Below are 20,908 nucleotides of genomic sequence, written 5' to 3' on the forward strand. Positions count from 1 at the left end.
CGATTGCGTATAACACAATTCTTAATTATTTTGTGCTTACAAATGCAATGAAAAGCATGATCGAATATCGACACTAGTTTCCACTCTCTTTTCGCAGAAAGCCAGTTGTCGGCCTGGCTGTTTTCCTCATTACTTGAATTTCTGTTATTCATTGCGTTAGCACTCTTTTTAAAACACTTGTATATCGACTGACAAATGCAAAATTAATTTGCTTTTGCAGTTTCTTCTATCTGCATTGATAATATAAAGCAGAGTTATCAGGTTTCTTGATAAAATGTACCATCAACGCACTTCAAGCATGAGTAGTACTCTAAATAGGGTACTGAAACTTGACAGTGCGTTACAGAACTGTAAAACACTGTGAAAACCATTTCATACAAAATAGTACTCTATATAGCAGCTGTCGACTATGATTACTTTTGCTTGAAGTGCGTTGTTTCAATGAATTCGTAAATAACGTGACTTCAATGAAAGTGACCACTTTAAGTATATTGTCGATAAGAAGCTTAAGAAGCTAAAAAAACCTTTTAGACGACGAGTATATTTCGATGTGGTAGTGTGGTACTCCTTCTTTTAAAGGTAGTAACAATCGTTTTTTTTACTTCATTTGGCTTACCATACCATGTCATTTCTCGTTTTAAATTTAATTAAAATGTGAAAATTACATCATCGATAAATATCGGAATTCTAAGTCGAACGCGATAAACCCAAAATTACCTTCCCTCCTTCATCCTTCCAAAATGAAATCGTTCATTACAATAATCCTTTAAACTTAACTCTGCAAAGTTGGTTATGTACTACAAATTCTCAGAGGTTTTGCTATAAAAATTACGATGACGTCGAATTGCATGTTTACCTAGTTAAATAACGATTTAAACGATTGATAGAAATTTCGTTCCTTTATTTGAATGTGAACTACCCAATAAAAACAAAATTCTTGGACGGAATTTAAATTGTTTTCGAATTTAAAAACATTTCATTGCTCACACATATCCGGCACCAATTTCAAAAGTCCTGCATGGCAAAGATGATGTTTTGTAAGGCAGTACGGGCATCGGAGGGTTGAGATAGAATTAGCTTTTTCATTGCGGCCGAACTGTGTTTTCGTTGAAGATTTTTCGTTTTTTCTAATCCCGGACCTTTGACCACTTCGCTGTGAATTTTCTCGTAGTCGACGTTTTCGATGGAAACGTAACCTTTCTGTATTTCCGAGTACAATGACGGATCATAGTCCAAGTGGAATAGAACGGGAGCCGATACCAAGCTAAATGTAGCATTCAATGGCAGTGTATTACTTTGGAACGGTTCCAAATCCAGACACGCTTGCCATGCCAACGACAAGTGCTTTCCGAATAGATATCCACTCCGCTGCATTGCTTCGGGGTGGCCAGCCAGTTTCAGTGCACCCTGACAACTTTTGCCGAGAAGACTGCCAGCACTTAAAATGTGACGCAATGCCCATTCCTTTTCGGGTATGCCCATGCAAGTGGCCTTGTGCATTGGTTTCAGCACATCAGACGACACCCAATTGTCATCTTCAACGTCTTCCGGCGGTGACTCTTGGTGTGGTATTGGCTTCGATGGTAACGGATTGTTTTGTTCGTCACGATCGCCGATAAATTCAGATTCAGCTAGGTCACGCACGGCGGACAATATTAATTCAACTAATTCTTGATTTCTAGATGAAAAAAAATCGTCTTAAGCAATTGTCAGAGCTCGAATAATTAGACAAACCTCAAACCAGCTAATTCAGCACAAGACTTGCCCAGCAAATAGTCGCCGCTCAATAGAACAATTTTATTTCCGAACGTCATGTCACTGTGCATGGACATATCATGGCCAGCCCGTGTCAATGGTTGTAAGTTCACCAATCCTTGATGGACCAAATGCGATATGCGAATCATCTCGGTGACCTCGGCCAATGCACGCTGTGAGTGTAAAACGCCAGCACTTTTGTTTTGCTCCGTGTCCGGTATGTGGGCAGAAGGTCCGGCCGCCTTTGATACCAACAATACGATCAGACCCCATGCCAGCATATTGTTTTTTCCATTATAGAGAAATTGTCTAAAATGTGTTAGAGAAACTGGCTTAGTGCTGTTGCAGAATGGATGGGGAAACATCAGGAAGAAATGCGAAAATCAAAAAAAAAAAACAGGAGCCACAAATTCAAATATTCTTTTGTATGATTTTGCTAAAATTATTTTTTGCTCTTATTCTTCTAACGACAATTCACTATAACCAGAACGTTTAGCGAAAAATATTGGCAAGGTGAACCAGCACGATAACACGTTGAACTTGAATTAATTCGCATTTCTTTCTCATACCTCCTCCACATGAAACAAGGACGACATCATTCAAAGATAGTAGGTTACATTGGATGCTGTGAAAGTAATTCATTACATGAGGTATTAATTTAGTGATAAAAGTAACATTTAAAGAGTGTTTCTGAGCAACAACCTTCAGTAAATTACTTCGGTTAACTGTCCTTTCGACAATTGCAAGATATGCAACTTTACTTGTCGAAAAACAGTTGCCAAAGTAAGTTACACAAAAGTACACGAGTGAGTTTTCTAGTATGAGAAAGTAACTTTCTGAAAGTTGTTTCCGAAGTACGTAGCTAACAGCATCTAATGTATTATGGTTTACTACCTACCCCATACAAGCTTCATTATTTTCATATTATGTAGCACCTACCTCTGGTTATCGCTTATCGACACAATCTCTGTGGCTGCTTTTCTGTATCATCGGTTTGACGGTTGTAGATTGTGACATTTTAGTATAAAATGTGGTGGATGGTGGTGTGGATGTAATTTGTAATTTTTATTTTTAAATATTTTTTTGTTGTTTCGATTGATGGTGGCACAGAAAATATATTTTTTTAAATAAAAAAAATCAACTTATAATGGAGATACTGCACGAAATATAAATAAACAAATCTATATGTCTGCTATAAAGAGGTCTTTTTTAATAAGACTATTTATTATCATTTCGTTTTATTACAGCGCAGCGTAGAATTATGCCTTATGCATAAAAACACGTTTCGAACGTCAAAATAATGTATTGGGTATGTCGTCATCATAACCATCATCAACAAAAACACAGTGATGTAAAAAGGAAAGGTATTTTAAACTATTTAAGAGTAAAATCAAATAGGCAGTAAAATAAGGAAACTATATTCCAGGTCCTTGTGTCATAAAAAGGGACTCCTTGCGCCTTAAATTCTTCAAGATTTTTGTTTGTTCAATGTCCTTTGCCACGAAAAGTTGTTGAATTTTTTTTCGTCGGAAAATGGTTTTTTCCAGCCGGAAAAGTCATTCATACGAACTCAGGAGGAACTAGAAAATTTTTCAGAATTTCCTGAATTTATTTTTAGGAATTGACATCTTGTGACTTACTTGTTAAAAGTCAAAATTTTAGCCAAAAAAATGACCAAAAACATAAGAAATGTCAAGTGTGTAGAACCAAGAAGTAGTAGGAACATCAAGATTAGACATTATTTTGGATAAGTTGCTCCATTTAAACAGCCACACAAATACTTTCAAAGATACACATATACTCGTTTTGGAGAAATGAGAGAAGTTGGAGAAATAAGAAATTTATAATTGACGGTTCATTTAAATGTGCAAAACTGTGGTGCAATAACATCCCAAATATGGAACTATTCATAATCCTTGAAATGTATGGACAAGAAACACTGCAAGTATCGCAAATTCGCATAGCTACGTATCTTTTATTGATCCAGAAAAAACTTAAAAAATCCTTATAAGGGCATACATGACTTTCCCAGGGATTATAATAAACCTTGAGATATAAAAATCAAAAGTGAAGACGAAAAAAGAGATAAAAAAATCGAAAAAGCCGATATTTTTTTAGAAAGGGGGCAAAATCGGAGATAATAAAATACAATATTGCAGACAAAAAATTTAATTTCGGAGGTAAAAGAATCAATTTGGGGAAAAATAAAGATAAAAAAGGAGTTAAAAATAAAGTTAAAAAATTTATTAAAAAAACAGATTACGACAGAAGATACATAATTTAAAATTGGAGATAGTCATTTTCCAAAAAGGGGGATAAATAAAAACACAAATGGGGACGCCTATCTACAGAATTTTACGTTTTTATCTGCAAAATTTTTGTTTTTTATCTTTTCTGATTGTATTAAAAATTGCAGCTACTATCACAAAAAAATGATTCGATCTGTCCGATTTAGCCGATGTAAACGGTCACTACAAAGTTGAGCGAATTATTAGAAAAATCAAAATTATATGCTCCCTTTTACGAAACTAAAGTACACTAAAATTTTTCTCATATGAAATTCCTGCCGAAAATACACTAATTTTTTTTCAGAATTCCAGTGGTTACCCAAAAAAGTTGAACAAAGTTCTTTTTGGACCACCCTAATCAACATGACATGAACATGAAAAATAAATTGAAAATGGTCAGGGAAAATGGCTTCAAAGTTGATGAATTTTCCGGGACAATTTTCGGGAGAACCCTATTACCGATTCCATTTCTAAAAATAAAATTCTTCCATGAAATATCGGCTAGCTTGTCATAGAATAGAAGAAATTTTTCGAAAAGATATTGTATTTTCGGAGATATTCGACTTTGAAGATTTTCAACTGAAGGCAAGCAATTTTCTATTTTCCGGAGAAAAAATATTGCTCCACAACTTTTTGTTGCAACAGCATGGAACAACGAAAAAGTTTAAAGTACTTAAGGCGTACGAAATTACACAAGTGCCTGGACTACTGATACACTGTATGAAAATAAACTCAAATGAACATTGACTTAAATTGAATTAGTTAATTAAGTGTAGAAATTGCAATTGTCACTAATTATGAACGATGACGCAGCCTGCAATTCGGTCTTTTGAGCTCGTGACAGCGTCAATCATTGAGATTCCTGTGCATCCACAATCTATTCGCAAAATATAAGGCTACTAGATAATTCAGGTCCCTTCCCTAGTTAAATCAGGCGTTCCTGCCTGGTTTTCATAAATCACACAATAATGTATGCTGGAGCAGTGAATGAATGTGCTATGTATTTAAAGAATTACTAAACATCAAAGATTACAAAAATAATTCAAAATCGACAAAACACTTACTTAGCAGTCTTCAACAGTGGGTCATTACTTCCGACCAATTTTCGCAAATGTAAGGCAACGTTCGCAAAATCATCGCTAAGTAACTGTCGTACAGTTAGGAAAGGCGTCGGATAGCCCACAATCTTTTCAGCTTCGCTGACCGCACGGTTCCAGTCGTGTTTTTGCTCAGGTTTCGTCACCAATTTTTCCCAATGGTGTGGTTTCGTTGTTAGTGAACGTCTCCGATCGAATCCTGTTACACAAGTTTGTCGATAATTGTTGTAAAGATTTCGTAATGAACATCGTTGCACAACACCCCGCATGATCGACCGTTGGTCTAAGAAACAAAATCGGCTGAACAACATTTTGATTTCGTGTCGAGATTTCACCGAACGTAGGCACTGAAGAACTGAAGAAAACTTTCAAAAAGGAGCATAATTCAAAAATAGAAACTTTTGTTGTTATTTCACATATACACTGAGTGCAATATTATGTTTGTCACAATAATTGTCCGGGTACAATTGTGGAGTTTTAATAAGTTGACATCAAGAAATAAAATACTTAGTTACTCCTCAATGTTTAATTAAGAACTAAAATACACTGGTTTAATACATTGTTTTATATATTTCACTTTCATTTGCCCGAAAGTGTGTCGTAACGACACTGTCGTTATATATATTTATATTTCTTTTTGAAGGCTCATTGCCTGTACATGCTAATTTTAAATCGTTGCAATTACATAACGAAAAGTAAATACATTTATATTTATTATTATTATCATTTTAGGCCACATACCACATTGACTTGCCCTTAACCAATACAAAAAAAAAATATTCCAAATTTTCTTTTCCTAATAAAAAGAATCTCAAAAAGTAAGATCAGTATCTCTCATCATTATCTTAGAAACCACATTTTCAAGGCATTATACAAAAAATGTAAATTAAACTCAGATTCAAAAAAAAAAAAAAATATTTCTAGCAAGTTTTAAAAGTTCATTTTATTCATCAAAACAAAATAACAATATTCACCAAAGGTATTGTTTAACAAGAAATCCTCAAATCTTTTTGGAAAGATCCACCATCGTTATGCACATGCTTCTCGTACCGATCCCAACTGACGCCAAAATTAAGCGTTTTGTTATATCACAAAATTAACTTTCACTAAGGTAAAGTATCGTGGTTCGACATGTCAAAAAAGGTTATCTGGCATGCATGTTTTGGACTTTAAGTGTATATTTAAAACAATCAGCTGAGTTTACTATACAAATTTTCTGTCCTCAGCTGAAACTACAGGCCTTTGTTGTAAAGAATTATGTGTTGACATCGTCCAAGGTCTTAAATTTGTTTTAGGTGAAGTCCTTTTTCACCAAGTTATCAGCGTAACCTTCCAAATAAAATATCTTGAAATTGTCAATAACGTGTTGCAACCAAGGTTCTGAAAGAACAGATTAAGACACCCACGAAGGCGGGTGACACCAACTTTGTTAAACGCACTCATTACAAATTGTGTGAAAATTCAACATGATTTAATGATTTAAATTTTTTTATTTTTGTTACACACACGGAATCTTGAAAACCGACACATTTTCTGTTTCTGTGTCTTACTTGAGTTTCCGATATCCCCATATAAAAATACATGCAAAATTCGCAAAAAACCAGTAAACCACGAAACAGAAAATGTTTCGGTTTTCAAAATTCCGCAAGTGTAAGTTAAAGTCGTCATGTAAATTTTCATAGACGTAGATGGCGCCACACAGAAATATTGGTGTCACCGCCTTCGTGATCAACTCAGAGGTGTCTTAACCTGTTCTGTCAGAACCTTGGTGTCAACAGACAATACATAAACAAATTCCTTAATCTATTTTGCATGCAAAACTGATTTTTGATGAAAGTAAAATATAAAACGTAATGGTAAGGACGTTCTGTCGAACCACGACGTTTTACCTTACATAACCAATGACAATACTTTTTTGTGCAAATTAACGCTTTGTATCCTCAATATTTTATTAAAAAATATTGAGAAATAAAATATTTTATTCACTTTCATTCGCACGAGACACGAGCGCGTGTCGCTGCCATTTCACAAGCCGGAAAGTAATAAATATTATGCACCTGCGTCCGAAGCCGAAGGCGCGGATCATAATCCAACTCGTAATTTTCATATGTCAATGCAAAGATAAACCCAAACTCCCTCTCCGAGCTGATATTCTCACCACACAAAGACATATAAATACTTTTTCACACGCAGACAAGAAAATGGTTATTTTCTTACCTGTGCGGAAACTTTAATGTGAAAAATTATGTGTTGACCTCGAGAAGAAAAGTAGGAAATTTCATTTTCTCGTGTGACTTGTGGCCCTCGCTATGCTCTGGCCCTTGAACAACACCCTCGAAATGAAATTTCCTACTTTTCTTCCCTTGGGTAACAAATAACTATTTCATAGGCGAGAAAATTGTCAGTTTCTACACTACTGAAATTTCCAAAGCCTTTGTTGTGAAAAACGTTGTGAAACAACACCCTAAAAATGGAATTTCCAAGTTTTCTTCTCTCGTTGAACAAATACCTATTATGGTTATTATTAAACATCATATTTCGTGTTATCATCGAATCGTATTTCATGCTTGTCCTTATTTAGTCATTCTAGAACATATACCACACAATCATGCCAATTCTTCACTTCTGGTTGTAGTTCGTGGTTCTACATGTTTGTGTTGACAAAAACATATTTACACTCGCCAAACCATGAAAACACTGAATATCTCGCGTCAAACGTTATCGGAAACCACACTTTTTTGGTTCTCTCTCAGCAGACCTTGCAAACAGGTCTAGGGATCCAGGCGATGTTTTGCTTAATGGTGGAGTTTGTTTATGTTATTCGTCAAAGAGAGAAATTTGATACGAAGGCGGATCTCACTCTCCGTATCAACGAGTAGTGTGATGCATATCGACCGATCAACTCGTTCGGTTTTATGCGTATTTTCGGTTTCGTTTTTATTCTCATTCCTCTTCCATACATTCAAGTTCAACCTTGAACGGTGTGTATTATATTTGGTTTTGTTGTTTGTGTATACATGGTGTGACGAGTGTAAAATTGTGTGCATCACAGGATTGAAACCACTCAATCACAGTATATGTGTGAATTCATATACCACGAGAATAATTTTTGCATACGTATGTATGATTCTGATTCATACAAACATACATACTTATGCAAAAATTATTCTCTCCGTATACACGTATACTGTAATTTCGTGGTTTCAATCCAAGTGATGCAAATAACTATTACAGACTTATCGCTCGACATGTTTCTCGCAAACGCACCTGTTTGTGGTAGCTAGCCACTATAGCTAAAATTCTGACATCTGTAATTCAATGCTGTTAATTGTTGAGAATATCTGAAGAAATTATTGAGGACGAGATCTTGCTTTTCCGTCAACAAGAAATTCAAGCCTCGAATAGATGTGGTGATTTTACTGTATTAAAATTTGTATGTGTCAGTTGCAGGATGCAATTTAGCTCCAAACAATGATTTTATTTCGATTAGGAACATTTTTATGAGCAAAAAATATTTTAGATCAATAAAAGTTTTCAGTTTTTTTTATAAAGCTGATTTTAAGTTCATAACATATGCAACCCGATGAACATTTCGGTTACATTTTAGCTAAATACCCACATACTTTCACGCAAAAAAATGAAATTTAATGAAATGGTATTTTGTAGTTAATGAAATGGTCATCTAATCAAGCAAAAAGTATATTATACCATGCTCTACTAAAATTATACAACTAACAAGTATTTTATTTACCCAAATAGTAAAAAAGGTGACAGAACCTCTTCTTACATTTTTTACCATTTGGTCTCCGCACTGTATAATGATACTCGTTTGTTATATAACGTTGCTAGGACGTGGTATAAAATCCTATTCGCTTCCAAAATTTTGCTAGGACATGGTATAAGATACTATTTGCTTGATTAGAAAACCATTTCATTAACTACAAAATACCATTTCATTAAATTTTATTTTTTTTCCGTTTTAATATGTAAATGATTGTAACTGCGACTGAATAAAAAAGATGACCATGGGTGTTAGCTAAGAATAAACTGTTGCTTAAGCTCGATATAGCCCGTAGAACTTCGGGTACTATTAGTTAAATTACTGTCATTTCACATCATTACAACCTATTCGAAATGAACTTTTTTTAATCGTCTGAGAGCACCTAGGAAAGTGCGAGCGAGAAAATTTTTCATGGGAAATGATTCCTTCTCTCGATGCGAATCAGTGTTAAAAGACGGAGCAGTGTTTTAAAAATATTTTAATGGAAAATTGATTTTTGTTTATATTGTATACAAAACACTTAATTAAGTATGTCTTTGAGCACTGTTACTAAAATCTTACAAAATTAAATAAAATTGTTAACAACAAAAATTGATCAAAAGAAAATAAAATAAATAGAAACCATCAACAAAGTATTAGTATTATGTCTTATTAACAGCTACCCCGAACCCACTCTTCTATGCGAATTTGTAATTTTTTTAGATTTTTTTTTTTCATTTTCTATATAAGTTTTGCATTTCCCCTCATCACAACAACTATACCCACATTTTGCCAATAATAACAAAATTTTTGGACGGAATTTTCATTGGTTTTGAATTTATAAACGTTTCATTGCTCACACATTGCCCGTCACCAACCTCAAAGGTCTTGCATGGCAAAGATGATGTTTTGTAAGGCAGTACGGGCATCGGATGGTGGAAATAGATTTAGCACATTCATTGCGGCCGAACTGTGTTTTCGTTGAAGATTTTTCGTTTTCTCTGATCCCGGACCTTTGATCACTTCGCTGTGAATTTTCTCGTAGTCGATGTTTTCGATGGAAACGTAACCCTTCTGTATTTCCGAGTACAATGACGGATCGTAGTCCAAGTGGAATAGAACTGGAGCCGATACCAAGCTAAATGTAGCATTCAATGGCAGTGCATTACTTTGGAACGGTTCCAAATCCAGGCACGCTTGCCATGCCAACGACAAGTGCTTTCCGAATAGATATCCACTGCGCTGTATTGCTTCGGGGTGGCCAGCCAGTTTCAGTGCACCCTGGCAACTTTTACCGAGTAGACTGCCAGCACTTAAAATGTGACGCAATGCCCATTCCTTTTCGGGTATGCCCATACAATGGTCTTTGTGCATTGGTTTCAGCACATCAGACGACACCCAATTGTCATCTTCAATGTCTTCCGACGATGACTCACGGTGTGGCATTGGTTTCGATGGTAACGGATTGTTCTGTTCATCGCGATCGCCGATAAATTCAGATTCAGCTAGGTCACGCACGGCGGACGATATTAATTCAACTAATTCTTGATTTCTGAGAAAAAATTCAAAAAAAATCGTCTTTTCGATTGCTTGCCATAGTTTAAATAATTCGACAAACCTCAAACCAGCTAATTCAGCACAAGAGTTGCCCAGCAAGTAGTCACCGCTCAACAGAGCAATTTTATTTCCGAACGTCATGTCACTGTGCATGGACAGATCATGGCCAGCCTGTGTCAATGGCTGTAAGTTCACCAATCCTTGATGGACCAAATGCGATATACGGATCATCTCGGTGACCTCGGCCAATGCACGCTGTGAGTGTAAAACGCCAGCACTTTTGTCTTGCTCCATATCCGGTATATGGGCAGCATGTCCGGCCGCCTTCGATACCAACAAGACGATAAGACCCCATGCTTGCATATTGTTTTTTCCATTATAGAGCAGATGTCTAAAATGTGTGAGAAGAACTGGCTTAGTGACGATGTAGTATGGATGGGAGGAAACACCAGAAAGAAATGCGAAAATCGGAAAATAAACACGAGCTTCAAATTCAAACATTTTAGAATGATTTTGCTAAAATTCATTTTTGCTCTGATCTTCTAACGACAGTTCAGTAAATGTCACAGAACAGAGGGTACATATTTTTTGACTAGCAAAAAAAAAACAAACCAGTGATATTGCACGATAACACGTTGCACATGAATTAATTCGCATTTCTTTCCAATAACTCCACCGCATAAAACAAGGACGATACCATTCAAAGGTAGTGTGTTACATTGGATGCTACGAAAGTAATTCATTACATGAGGTAATAATTTTGTGATAACACAACGACCTTACAAGAGTGTTTTTGAGCAACAAGCTTCGGTAACTGTCTTTTGACAAGTGTAGTGTGTAGAGTTGCCGAAGCCAGTTGCTCAAAAAAAAAACACGGGTGAGTTCGTGAGTATCACAGCGTTGTTTCCGAAGTAATGAAGTACATAGCTGCATCCAATATATTCTGGTTTACTACCTGTCTCATGTGAAAGTTAATTTCCACATAGGACAATGAAAAAAGTGAACCGAAAACAATCCACATGTAATGTATCATTTTCGCAAGCTGAAAATTGTTATGCAATGGTTACCTTTCACATGGGGCAGGTAGTAAAATAATTTACATCATTGGCCACCGTTTGGGTTATACTTTTTACAGTCATTCGAATTAAAATATTGGTTTTTCATGCAAAGAAAAAATTGTGCGCCTCAATTCGAGTCATTCAGCTAAGAAAAAATCGAATATCTGAGAGCGAACCTGTGCAAAATTTACAGTAACACTAAAGACACCCTCCGGTTGATTCTGATTTAGTTGTCTTACATTTAGTGGTTTGCATTCATGTAGTATTTAAGCGGCTTTGTTTGCACGCCCTCGCAAATATTGCAAGTTAAATAATTGCAAAATAGTTCGTGAAGCAATTCTAGTAAAACAACTAAGATAGAATCAATCGCACAAGTACTTAGTCGTTCCTGCTAGTTCATGTACCAAGGCCCACAATGTTGATTTTTCTAACTGAATCTAAGCGTAACATGCAAAATCTAAGGAAAATCAACTTGTGAACTGTGGTACTGTGGTTTTTAAAATCTTATAGCTTTCAAATATAGAACAAGAAGTTTGTTAATTAACATGCTAAGGAGTAGCGTCAGGTTGAGTAGCATTGATTGGATTAATTGGTAGTTTTTTTGTTGTTGTTGTTCTCTTATGAGGAAAGTGAGTTTCATTCCGAAGCAGTAAAAATAATTTTAATTTTGGTTAACTCCGTCTCACGTCCATCCGAATGTTATTGAAAGTATCCAATCCAGTCATCCGGTTCGTCTTTCATGTTATGTTACATTATGTTTTTATCTCGCTGTAATACCGCATTTTGCTCCCAAGCTTTATATTTGCATGTCTTGTAGCACCTACCTCTGATTATCGCTTATCGACACAATCTCTGTGGCTGCTTTTCTGTATCGGTTTGACGGTTGTAGATTGTGATAATTTAGTATAAAATGTGGTGGATGGTGGTGTATGGTTGTAATTTGTATTTTTTATTTTTAAATATTTTTTTTTGTTTCGATTGATGGTGGTTGTGGCACAGAAAATAAATATTTTTTAATAAAAACAAAAATGTAAACGTTTTGCATGCAAAAAATATATTTATAGGCGGCGAAAACTATGTCGAAATTTCGAGTAAATTGTGAATCTTCGAGACGATAAGTAAATACAATCAGCAAAAGGCTAACTTAGTAAGTGTAGCCATGTACGCTTAACTCAATTATACAATGATACATTGTCGTTGTTTCATTATTTAAATAGTCACCCGGTTTCAATAGCCTCATCATACTATACGGAAATTTTTAGTCGATTTTCGCCAGTGGTTCCAACTGGTTCCGTTGGACTAAATGGAAATTGATATATGGAAGGTAACGGTCTTTTATGATGATAAACAAATCGTCAATATATCATTTTCACTTAAGTCTTGTAACTCAGTCGCTATGATTTTGGTTTTAGCTTGGTCGGTATTTTCCGTTTGTGTTGAGACTATTAGCCCGATTGCCATGGACAGGAGAGTCGTAGGATTTAAAGGAAATGTTTGAGTTTAAAACTCTACGATTTATGTGTCTAAAGGATGTTCGCTCCTTGACTTTATCTATTTAGGTAGGAAGTTACAATTTGAGGATTCTTTAGATTTTCTCAAAAATCGGATTTATAAATAGTCTGCTGCAATCGTAGTTATTTAAAAATTGGCAATATAGGGCCGATAGATCTGTGTTGAAGTACAAAGCTTTTCAAGCCGACTTCCATTTTTAAAAAAAAACGTCCCTCTCAGTCATGAATTGAACTGCAGTTTCACAAAACTTGCCAGATTTATTGGAATTCTGTAATGTTCAGATTGGCCAAGACAATCTAAGTAGCGCACCCTAGCCCCAAAACTTTCGAAACTTTCTATCGAAGAATTCATATGCCGTTAGTATCTCAATCTTGGAGTAGTCGAAAATGACAAAACTAAACGAAACTAACTACTCAGTTGTCGCGCCATACGGTTACAGTGAATTTAAAGTTGAAATTTGACACCTAACAAAATGAAAACGAAACTAGTCGTGTCTTCATTTGCATTTTAAAATTCATTGAGAAGTGTGTCGCATAAACCGTCCCATCAAACGTGTATAGCGAATTTGATGACACAAATTAACAGAAACAAAAAAAAAACTCAAACTGTTTCACGGTGGTTGATGGCGACGATTATCAACGTTCAATCAACGCACATATTACAGTTCGGAATTCCAATAAAATTCGTAACGGTCAAAACTTATGTTGTGGGCCATTGCGTGAACAGATCAAAGAAGAAAAATAATAATGGCAAACTGATGTAGCCCTAACAGATAATCAACGTTTCGTAAAACAGCTTATATGAAGACATTGCACGAAATATATAAACAAATCTATCTGTCTGCTATCTAAGATGCTTTATGCATAAAAACTATTCGAGCGTCAAAATAATGTATTGGGTATGTCGTCATCGTCATTATCATCATCACCATCATCAACAGCACAGTGATGTACAGGTAAAAATGAAAGTTTTATTTTAAAATATTTCACATACATCACACAATAATGTATGCTCCGCGCTATGAATGAATGTGCTACGTATTCAAAGAATTTCTAAACATCAACGATTATACGAAAAAAACGAAAATAATTCAAAATCGACGAAACAAACGAACACGAGCATAGTGCAAGCAATTATTTTACCATCACTTACTTAGCAGTCTTCAACAGTGGATGATTACTTCCGACCAATTTTCGCAAATGTAAGGCAACGTTCGCAATTTCATCGCTAAGTAACCATCGTAAACTTAGGAAAGACGTCGGATAGCCCACAATCTTTTCAGCTTCGCTGACCGCACGGTTCCAGTCGTGTTTTTGCACAGGTTTCGTCGCCAATTTTTCCCAATGATGTGGACTCGTCGTTAGTGATCGTCTCCGATCGAATCCTGTTAGACAAGCTAGTCGATGGTTGTTGTAATGATTTCCTGAACATCGTTGCACAACATCCCGTATGATCGACCGTTGGGTTAGGCAACAAAATCGGCTAAACGACATTTTGATTTGTGTCGAAATTTCACAATTTAATTACACTGAACGTAGGCACTTATGGGCACAAGGAATCACAGAGCACACCCTTTCGTTGTAAAACAAAAACTGGAGAAAACTTGCAAAAAGTAGCACAACAAAAATCGAAAAGAGAAACTTTTTTTGTTGTTGTTGTTATTTCACCTACTTTCGGTGTGGAACTATCCTCTCAATGCTTTTCCGTCAACAAGACATTATATCCTAGAATAGATGTGGTAATTTTTCTTTATTAGAATTTGCAGGTGTCAGTTGCTGGATGAAATTACATTCAATTAATCGAAATAAACTTTTTCTCTTGATTTTAACGTTAAAAACATGTAATTTCCGCGAAAGTGACGGTGGACTGACGTACACTGACAAATGAGAGAACTAAAAAAAAAATTGAAATGTTTGTGAGGTTGGCTACGCAATGTCAATTCGGGCAACGACGCCATCTCTGGCACAACATAGGTGACTAAAATTGTTGTTTTCTCAGCGCAAAAAGTTAAGTTAAATTTTACAGATACTGAATGGTGGGTATTACATTTAAAACGAGTAGATCACGTTGAGTGATGTGGGATACAAACCTTGAAATGTACAACCTTAAAGTTTTCCAGATCAATACTTTTCATGATATCAAAATTGGATGTGTGTTTTCCTGACTTTTTTATATCCACAGAGGCTACATGTACTTCAGGTGCCAAAGCAATAGGGATTCAAATTTCCCAAAACAATAATTCTGTCGAATAAAATTGACAAAATTGCCTCACCAAAACCGTGGATACACTAGCTTGTAACCCCTTAATAAAATCATGAATGAAATGAAAACCATGGCAAAAAAATTTGTTAAAACGAATAAAGTAATAGATTGTTACCAACAAAACTCAAGAGCAATTAAAGACTCTAGAAAAGTAAAAGGGCTTAGATTTACCACAGCACTGCAACGTATGGAAGTGGCAGCGCCCGGTTTTTTAACGTTACGCTTTTGCAACGGACTAAATGCAACACTAGAACTCACCCACAGAGCGAGGCTGAAAACCATTTTCGAGCACTGGGTAAATGATTGAAACAGAACACTTAACAGAACAGATGCTCTTCCCTTACCCGAAAGAATCACGTGAAGTGAGTTTAATTTTATGAAACAAAGACGCTGTTTCGACCTTGGGAGTCAGTGGCGGTCCGAGACTAGCGTGGTCTAGCCATCATCAGTTGTTTCCACTGATCCCTTCCCAAGACAGCAGTTGAACGAGTTTTGAAAGTTTACAAGAATAAGTTCATCTTAAGATGGAAAATCGGGAATTATAGCGGAAAACTGATGTGAAAATACCCAAGCTCAGCAAAAACATGAGAAAAAATGCATTCAACGGAATCAGCAAACAAACTCAACAAACGAACATAACAAAGTCAAAATCAAAATTCAACTAAACTTACACCAAATTCTCGATTTTCCTTTCCACACATTAGGGTTCAATCACATTTCATTCAGTTTCTCCACTCATCAGGACAAACTTTCTACACTCACAGAATTTTGAAAACCGACACATTTTCTGTTTCATTGTTTACTGTTTTTTTTTTGTTAATTTTGCATGTAGGGTAAGCGTACCAATCCTCGGACACGCCCCAATGCTCGGACACTTTGACATTAAAAGTAAATTAATTAACTCTTGCTCGAAAATATAGTGAATGACTATCCTTCAGTTGTAATTTGTAGTTTTCACTATCGATTGATCATAAAATTGGATTCACTCACGACAGAGTAAAGTTAACCAGGCAGGAGCGCTGATTTGACAAGGGACCTGAATAATCTAGTAGCCCAATATTTTTTGCGAACAAAATTTTTCAATTTATGTCAGTGTTCATTTGAGTTCATTTTCATACAGTGTATTAGGTCCCTTATTTGACGTTTCGAAAATGAACCGCTCCTGCCTGGTTTATTTTACTCTGCCGTGATTCACTAGGAATACTGTGTAATTTTAATCATTGAAACAGTGGCACCACGTACAGAAAAGTGTAATTTTCTACCTGAAAAATAGTTTGTGAGGTGATCAAAACACTTCTTTTTTCTAGTTGAAAATTACTTTATATTGCACAGTGCTATTGTTTTTGAGATTAATTATTGTTCAATTTAATATTATTTTCACTCAAACACGATTATAAAAAATCATTTCTACTGTTTTTCGGGTGTCCGGTTGATACAAGCAGGATATTTCGTTTTGATTCAGTAGTAGGACTATATGGAAAACATATGAAGTGTCAAATTCAACATATGCCATGTGAAATGCACCGAAAATGATACCAAAATTGTGTGACTCAAAAATGCTTTGTAAATTGTAATTTAAATGGTTTTATCTATTCAATTTAGTGTTTTCACTTCATTTGTGGTGTATTTGAATGATTAACAATTAACTTTTCTTATTTTAATGAAAAAAACCCGTGAAATTGTTGAATTCAGTTAGTGTCCGAACATTGAAATAGAGGTGTCCGGGCATCGGAGAAAAGTGTCCGACAATTGGATTTTCATGTTCGGCCGAATGAATGTGTTCATTAAAAATAATTCGGAAACAAATAGTTTGATTAGTTTACATAAAACGAATCTTAATTAAATTTGTGTCTTGAGGAAAATACAAACTATTCAAAATAATAGCTTGTAATTTTGTAATACTTAAACAAAGTCGAAAAAAAAGTTAATCGTCCGAGGATAGGTACGCCTACCCTATATGAAGAAATCAGATATACTCAAGTAAAACATAGTGTGTAATAGGTTTCTTCCGTCGTACATCAAGACCAAACTTTGTTTTTCTTTTTCTTTTTTCTTTCCGTTTGACGTTAAATTGACTTTCCGTGACATGGCCAACCCCTTCGCTTGATTAACATCCTGTGTAGATCAAATCGTTGCGTCCTAGTACAGGACGTTTGGTATAACTAAAAATAAAATTGTTCCATTTTACCAAACGCCTGTGTAGGTCAAACTGTTACTTGTACTTGAGATGTTGGTTGTCTAAAATGTGGTTGAGCTGAAACCAAATTTCAAATTTTAGACGCCAATTCAATGTAATATACAATTCGCCGAATAATTCCAGTAAATTTGAACAAATGAAACCAATTGAACTTTCGACTTTGCTGATAAATATAAATTAGGCTGCTTTACGACTCAGTTGGTATAACTTCGCGGTCGAAACACCTCAACACGTAATCAGTACTTTTTTTTAGTTTCTGTCGCGTCAGTATTTCTTTTCTATATTTTCGTAAATTTACGCAAAAATGTACAAGGTAAACGTTTTTTACCAGTAAATCCACAAAATCAATACGTTGTAGTAGCTTCCACAGTTCATACATTATGTTGTTATAAGAAAAAAAAAAACTGCACGGTCGGAAACGTGCTGTTTCACCTGTTGTTAACACTAATAAAGTCCGTCACACCGTGTACTCGGGTGGTGAATATGTGTAATACAAACTTTCCATCGAGTGATCAATTGCTTAAGCATCGTATGACGTATTGACTATAGTTCGACATTTTGGGCTGAAAGCTTCCGTTACTTAAACCCTTCAAGTCATCTGGGTTATAGATCTCATAGTCTTTGTATTGCAACATTGTCATTGTCATTGTGGTGTCAGTAGTTCAGTCGTGGTTAATTAACCTGTCACATGCTATTCATCTGTTATCGATAGCGATGACAAAAATAATGACAAGCTCTGGGCATAATATGGTCCATTATACATTAAAATGGATGTTAAAAATATTGAAGTACAAGACTTGCAATCAACAGATTAAAAATACTTTGATCAATTGAAGTAATAGACCTTATATAGTTCATATGCATGGCGTCTGTAACAGGTTAAAATGTTTTCATATAAATCCAAATGTGGACTTTGTTTTCGCCTAAATTTTACCTTTATTTGTTTGAGCAAAGTGTAAATTCCAAGTTCGTTCACACTAATATCTACTACTATCAGTGTTATCACACTCTCGTGGTGTATACGTTTAGCAATATCAAAAAATTATCTTGTCCAGTCCATACGATGGAATGATAATGATACTAAGCAAGAATTTAATATTTGCTTGTAACCATTGCATTGACATAGTCGATGAATTTAAATTGCTGCAGCTGTTATCAGTATTTTGAAATTTGATTTTTTTTTAATAAACTGTAGATAATTCAAACTATAGTTCCAGTCAGCAGGTCGACATTCGGATCATTATGCAGCCGTTCATCATCTACCGGGGGATTTAGTATTAAATTGAATGATGGTGAGGCTTGAAAATAAGTTAAGATTGTCAGCGGTACAAGACTGAGTGAAATGAAAATTTTGAAAGGAAAGTAATGGACGGTTAAAGGATCTTGCATCGATCCACCTTCTATGCGGTTTTTCCTATCCCTCGGAGGACATTTTCTCAATGTTGTTGTACGGGACTTAAAAATTATAAAAGCTGATCGGAAACTCTTCCTTCTTTTAAGAGCAACGTGAAATGCAAGATTTGGCTAAAAAATTTACGAGAGATGAAATCATTCCGAAGGCCGCATATTACGATAAAACTGGTGAATTTCCGTACGACGTTGTTAAGAAGGCACATTCAGTGGGCTTAATGAATTTATCTTTACCGCAGGAGTACGGTGAGTTTTGAGATACTCAAAAATCAATCGCTGAAGCGTGTAACTTTTTCGGTTTTCTCTTTTTCTGTAATGATAAATAGGTGGCACAGGACTTAATTGTTTAGACTCGTGTTTAGTCGTTGAAGAATTGGCTTTCGGATGTTCAGGTATTCAAGTTGCAATAACATCCAGTGGATTGGCCCAATCTCCTGTTATATTGGCTGGTAACGATCAACAGAAAAAGAAATATTTAGGCAGACTTGCAGAGGAGCCTATGTTTGCTGTACGCCTTGATCTTAAGTTATGTAATTCACAACTTTAGAATTTATTCCTTTCAGGCGTTTGCTGTTACCGAACCTGGAGCAGGGTCAGACGTAAATGGCATAAAGACAAGAGCCGAAAAGAAAGGAGACGAGTGGATAATCAACGGTCAAAAAATGTGGATCACAAACGGAGGCATTGCTAATTGGTACTTCGTACTGGCACGAACCAATCCCGATCCGAAAGCTCCAGCCAGTAAAGCATTTACTGGTTTTATTGTCGAAGCCAATACTCCCGGTGTGACTCCTGGTCGAAAAGAAATGAATATGGGTCAACGTTGCAGCGATACACGTGGAATTACATTTGAAGATGTACGAGTACCAAAAGAAAATGTTCTAATTGGCGAAGGGGCAGGATTCAAAGTTGCTATGCAGACTTTTGATAAGACTCGTTCGCCGGTAGCTGCTGGAGCTGTGGGCATTGCTACTCGAGCTCTGCATGAAGCCACAAACTATGCATTGCAAAGAAAAACATTCGGCATTCCCATCGCTCAACATCAAGCTGTTTCCTCACTACTCGCTGACATGGCTATTAGTGTGGAAACTGGACGCTTAATCTGGATGAAAGCTGCATTTGAAGAAGATAACGACAGTCAGAATAGGGCTTACTATGCGTCTATTGCGAAGTGCTATGCAGCTGATATGGCCAATCGAGTCGCATCTGATGCTGTACAGGTGTTTGGTGGTGCAGGTTTCAACTCGGAATACCCCGTACGTTTTGAATGGACTTTTTTTTGGACAATTGAATGATTTCTGTCTTTTGTGTTTCTAGGTGGAAAAGCTAATGCGAGATGCTAAGATCTATCAAATTTATGAAGGAACCAGCCAGATTCAAAGGCTTATCGTTGCAAAATCGTTGATTGCAGAAGCAAAGAGAAGAATTTAAGCAGATAAATTAATTACTACTAACTTAAATCATAATCTTCTGTTCAATTAAAAATTAAATAAAATTAAAAAAAAACTTTAACCTGAATGTGACACACACTACAATGATGTAACAGCCTGTGACAACAAAATATGACAAAAATAAACTTCAAGATCTTTGCAACGCGAGGACATTTAAAGGTACAAAACCGAACTGGTACAGGAAAATCAGCTTTGACTTACAAGAGGCCTTTAGTTAACCTGTTACAGACGGCATACACATGACCAGTATTATTATTACTTCCGTCGATCAAAGTATTTTCAATCTGTTGATTTCAAATCTCAATTTTTTTTACATGCATTTTGCTATTTAAAAGGACCATGTTACTTAGAGCTTGTCATTATTTTTGTCGTATTTATCGATAACAGATGAACAGCCATGATGAAACGTACGTTGATTGTTTGCACTTTATAACTCAGAAACTTTATTACTCAGAAATTCATTCGGCAAAATCATGATGGGAAGATTCCTCATATATATATGCCAGTATACTGCCAGAACAAGAGATTTTTAACCGGATATTCATCTGTTAGCGACAGCGA

General features: G+C 35.7%; 3 protein-coding genes across 5 annotated transcripts; 1 reads left to right on the forward strand and 2 right to left on the reverse strand.

The window, feature by feature from the left end:
- Nucleotides 1–901: 901 nt before the first annotated feature.
- On the reverse strand, nucleotides 902–5,434 carry LOC119080451 (decaprenyl-diphosphate synthase subunit 2-like). Of its 2 annotated transcripts, XM_037188816.1 has the most exons (4): nucleotides 5,108–5,434; nucleotides 2,695–2,736; nucleotides 1,735–2,064; nucleotides 902–1,678 (listed from the first exon to the last, which is right to left on the reverse strand). In XM_037188816.1, the coding sequence occupies exons 1-4, from the start codon at nucleotides 5,407–5,409 to the stop codon at nucleotides 1,006–1,008; spliced, it is 1,347 nt and encodes a 448-aa protein (XP_037044711.1). In that variant the 5' UTR covers nucleotides 5,410–5,434; the 3' UTR covers nucleotides 902–1,005. The 2 variants fall into 2 exon arrangements, with proteins under 2 accessions (XP_037044711.1, XP_037044712.1); XM_037188817.1 differs by lacking the exon at nucleotides 2,695–2,736 and having other exon boundaries at nucleotides 903–1,678; nucleotides 5,108–5,433.
- Nucleotides 5,435–9,631: 4,197 nt separating this feature from the next.
- On the reverse strand, nucleotides 9,632–14,958 carry LOC119080452 (decaprenyl-diphosphate synthase subunit 2-like). Of its 2 annotated transcripts, XM_037188819.1 has the most exons (5): nucleotides 14,817–14,931; nucleotides 14,180–14,751; nucleotides 12,340–12,381; nucleotides 10,519–10,848; nucleotides 9,632–10,452 (listed from the first exon to the last, which is right to left on the reverse strand). In XM_037188819.1, the coding sequence occupies exons 2-5, from the start codon at nucleotides 14,518–14,520 to the stop codon at nucleotides 9,780–9,782; spliced, it is 1,386 nt and encodes a 461-aa protein (XP_037044714.1). In that variant the 5' UTR covers nucleotides 14,521–14,751; nucleotides 14,817–14,931; the 3' UTR covers nucleotides 9,632–9,779. The 2 variants fall into 2 exon arrangements, with proteins under 2 accessions (XP_037044714.1, XP_037044715.1); XM_037188820.1 differs by lacking the exon at nucleotides 12,340–12,381 and having other exon boundaries at nucleotides 14,817–14,958.
- A 2,682-nt stretch (nucleotides 14,959–17,640) lies between these two features.
- On the forward strand, nucleotides 17,641–20,419 carry LOC119080460 (probable medium-chain specific acyl-CoA dehydrogenase, mitochondrial). Its single transcript, XM_037188831.1, has 6 exons — nucleotides 17,641–17,799; nucleotides 18,682–18,778; nucleotides 18,987–19,142; nucleotides 19,223–19,404; nucleotides 19,460–20,152; nucleotides 20,214–20,419. The coding sequence occupies exons 1-6, from the start codon at nucleotides 17,791–17,793 to the stop codon at nucleotides 20,325–20,327; spliced, it is 1,251 nt and encodes a 416-aa protein (XP_037044726.1). The 5' UTR covers nucleotides 17,641–17,790; the 3' UTR covers nucleotides 20,328–20,419.
- Nucleotides 20,420–20,908: the final 489 nt, after the last annotated feature.

The sequence above is a fragment of the Bradysia coprophila genome, unplaced genomic scaffold (genome assembly GCF_014529535.1).
Source record: "Bradysia coprophila strain Holo2 unplaced genomic scaffold, BU_Bcop_v1 contig_350, whole genome shotgun sequence".
In the NCBI taxonomy this organism is placed as follows: Eukaryota; Metazoa; Arthropoda; class Insecta; order Diptera; family Sciaridae; genus Bradysia; species Bradysia coprophila.

What these genes read in the sequence shown, in the direction of transcription:
- LOC119080451 (XM_037188816.1), bottom strand. Translation starts at nt 5,409, where the DNA reads ATGCGGGGTGTTGTGCAACGATGTTCATTACGAAATCTTTACAACAAT. An exon ending in CCACTGTTGAAGACTGCTAA is followed by an intron (nt 2,737 to 5,107) that starts GTAAGTGTTTTG and finishes CCGATGATACAG; the next exon opens with AAAAGCAGCCACAGAGATTG. An exon ending in GCTGAATTAGCTGGTTTGAG is followed by an intron (nt 1,679 to 1,734) that starts GTTTGTCTAATT and finishes TTTTTCATCTAG; the next exon opens with AAATCAAGAATTAGTTGAAT.
- LOC119080452 (XM_037188819.1), bottom strand. Translation starts at nt 14,520, where the DNA reads ATGTCGTTTAGCCGATTTTGTTGCCTAACCCAACGGTCGATCATACGG. An exon ending in CCACTGTTGAAGACTGCTAA is followed by an intron (nt 12,382 to 14,179) that starts GTAAGTGATGGT and finishes AAACCGATACAG; the next exon opens with AAAAGCAGCCACAGAGATTG. An exon ending in GCTGAATTAGCTGGTTTGAG is followed by an intron (nt 10,453 to 10,518) that starts GTTTGTCGAATT and finishes ATTTTTTCTCAG; the next exon opens with AAATCAAGAATTAGTTGAAT.
- LOC119080460 (XM_037188831.1), top strand. An exon ending in TAGTATTAAATTGAATGATG is followed by an intron (nt 18,779 to 18,986) that starts GTGAGGCTTGAA and finishes CCTTCTTTTAAG; the next exon opens with AGCAACGTGAAATGCAAGAT. An exon ending in CAGAGGAGCCTATGTTTGCT is followed by an intron (nt 19,405 to 19,459) that starts GTACGCCTTGAT and finishes TATTCCTTTCAG; the next exon opens with GCGTTTGCTGTTACCGAACC.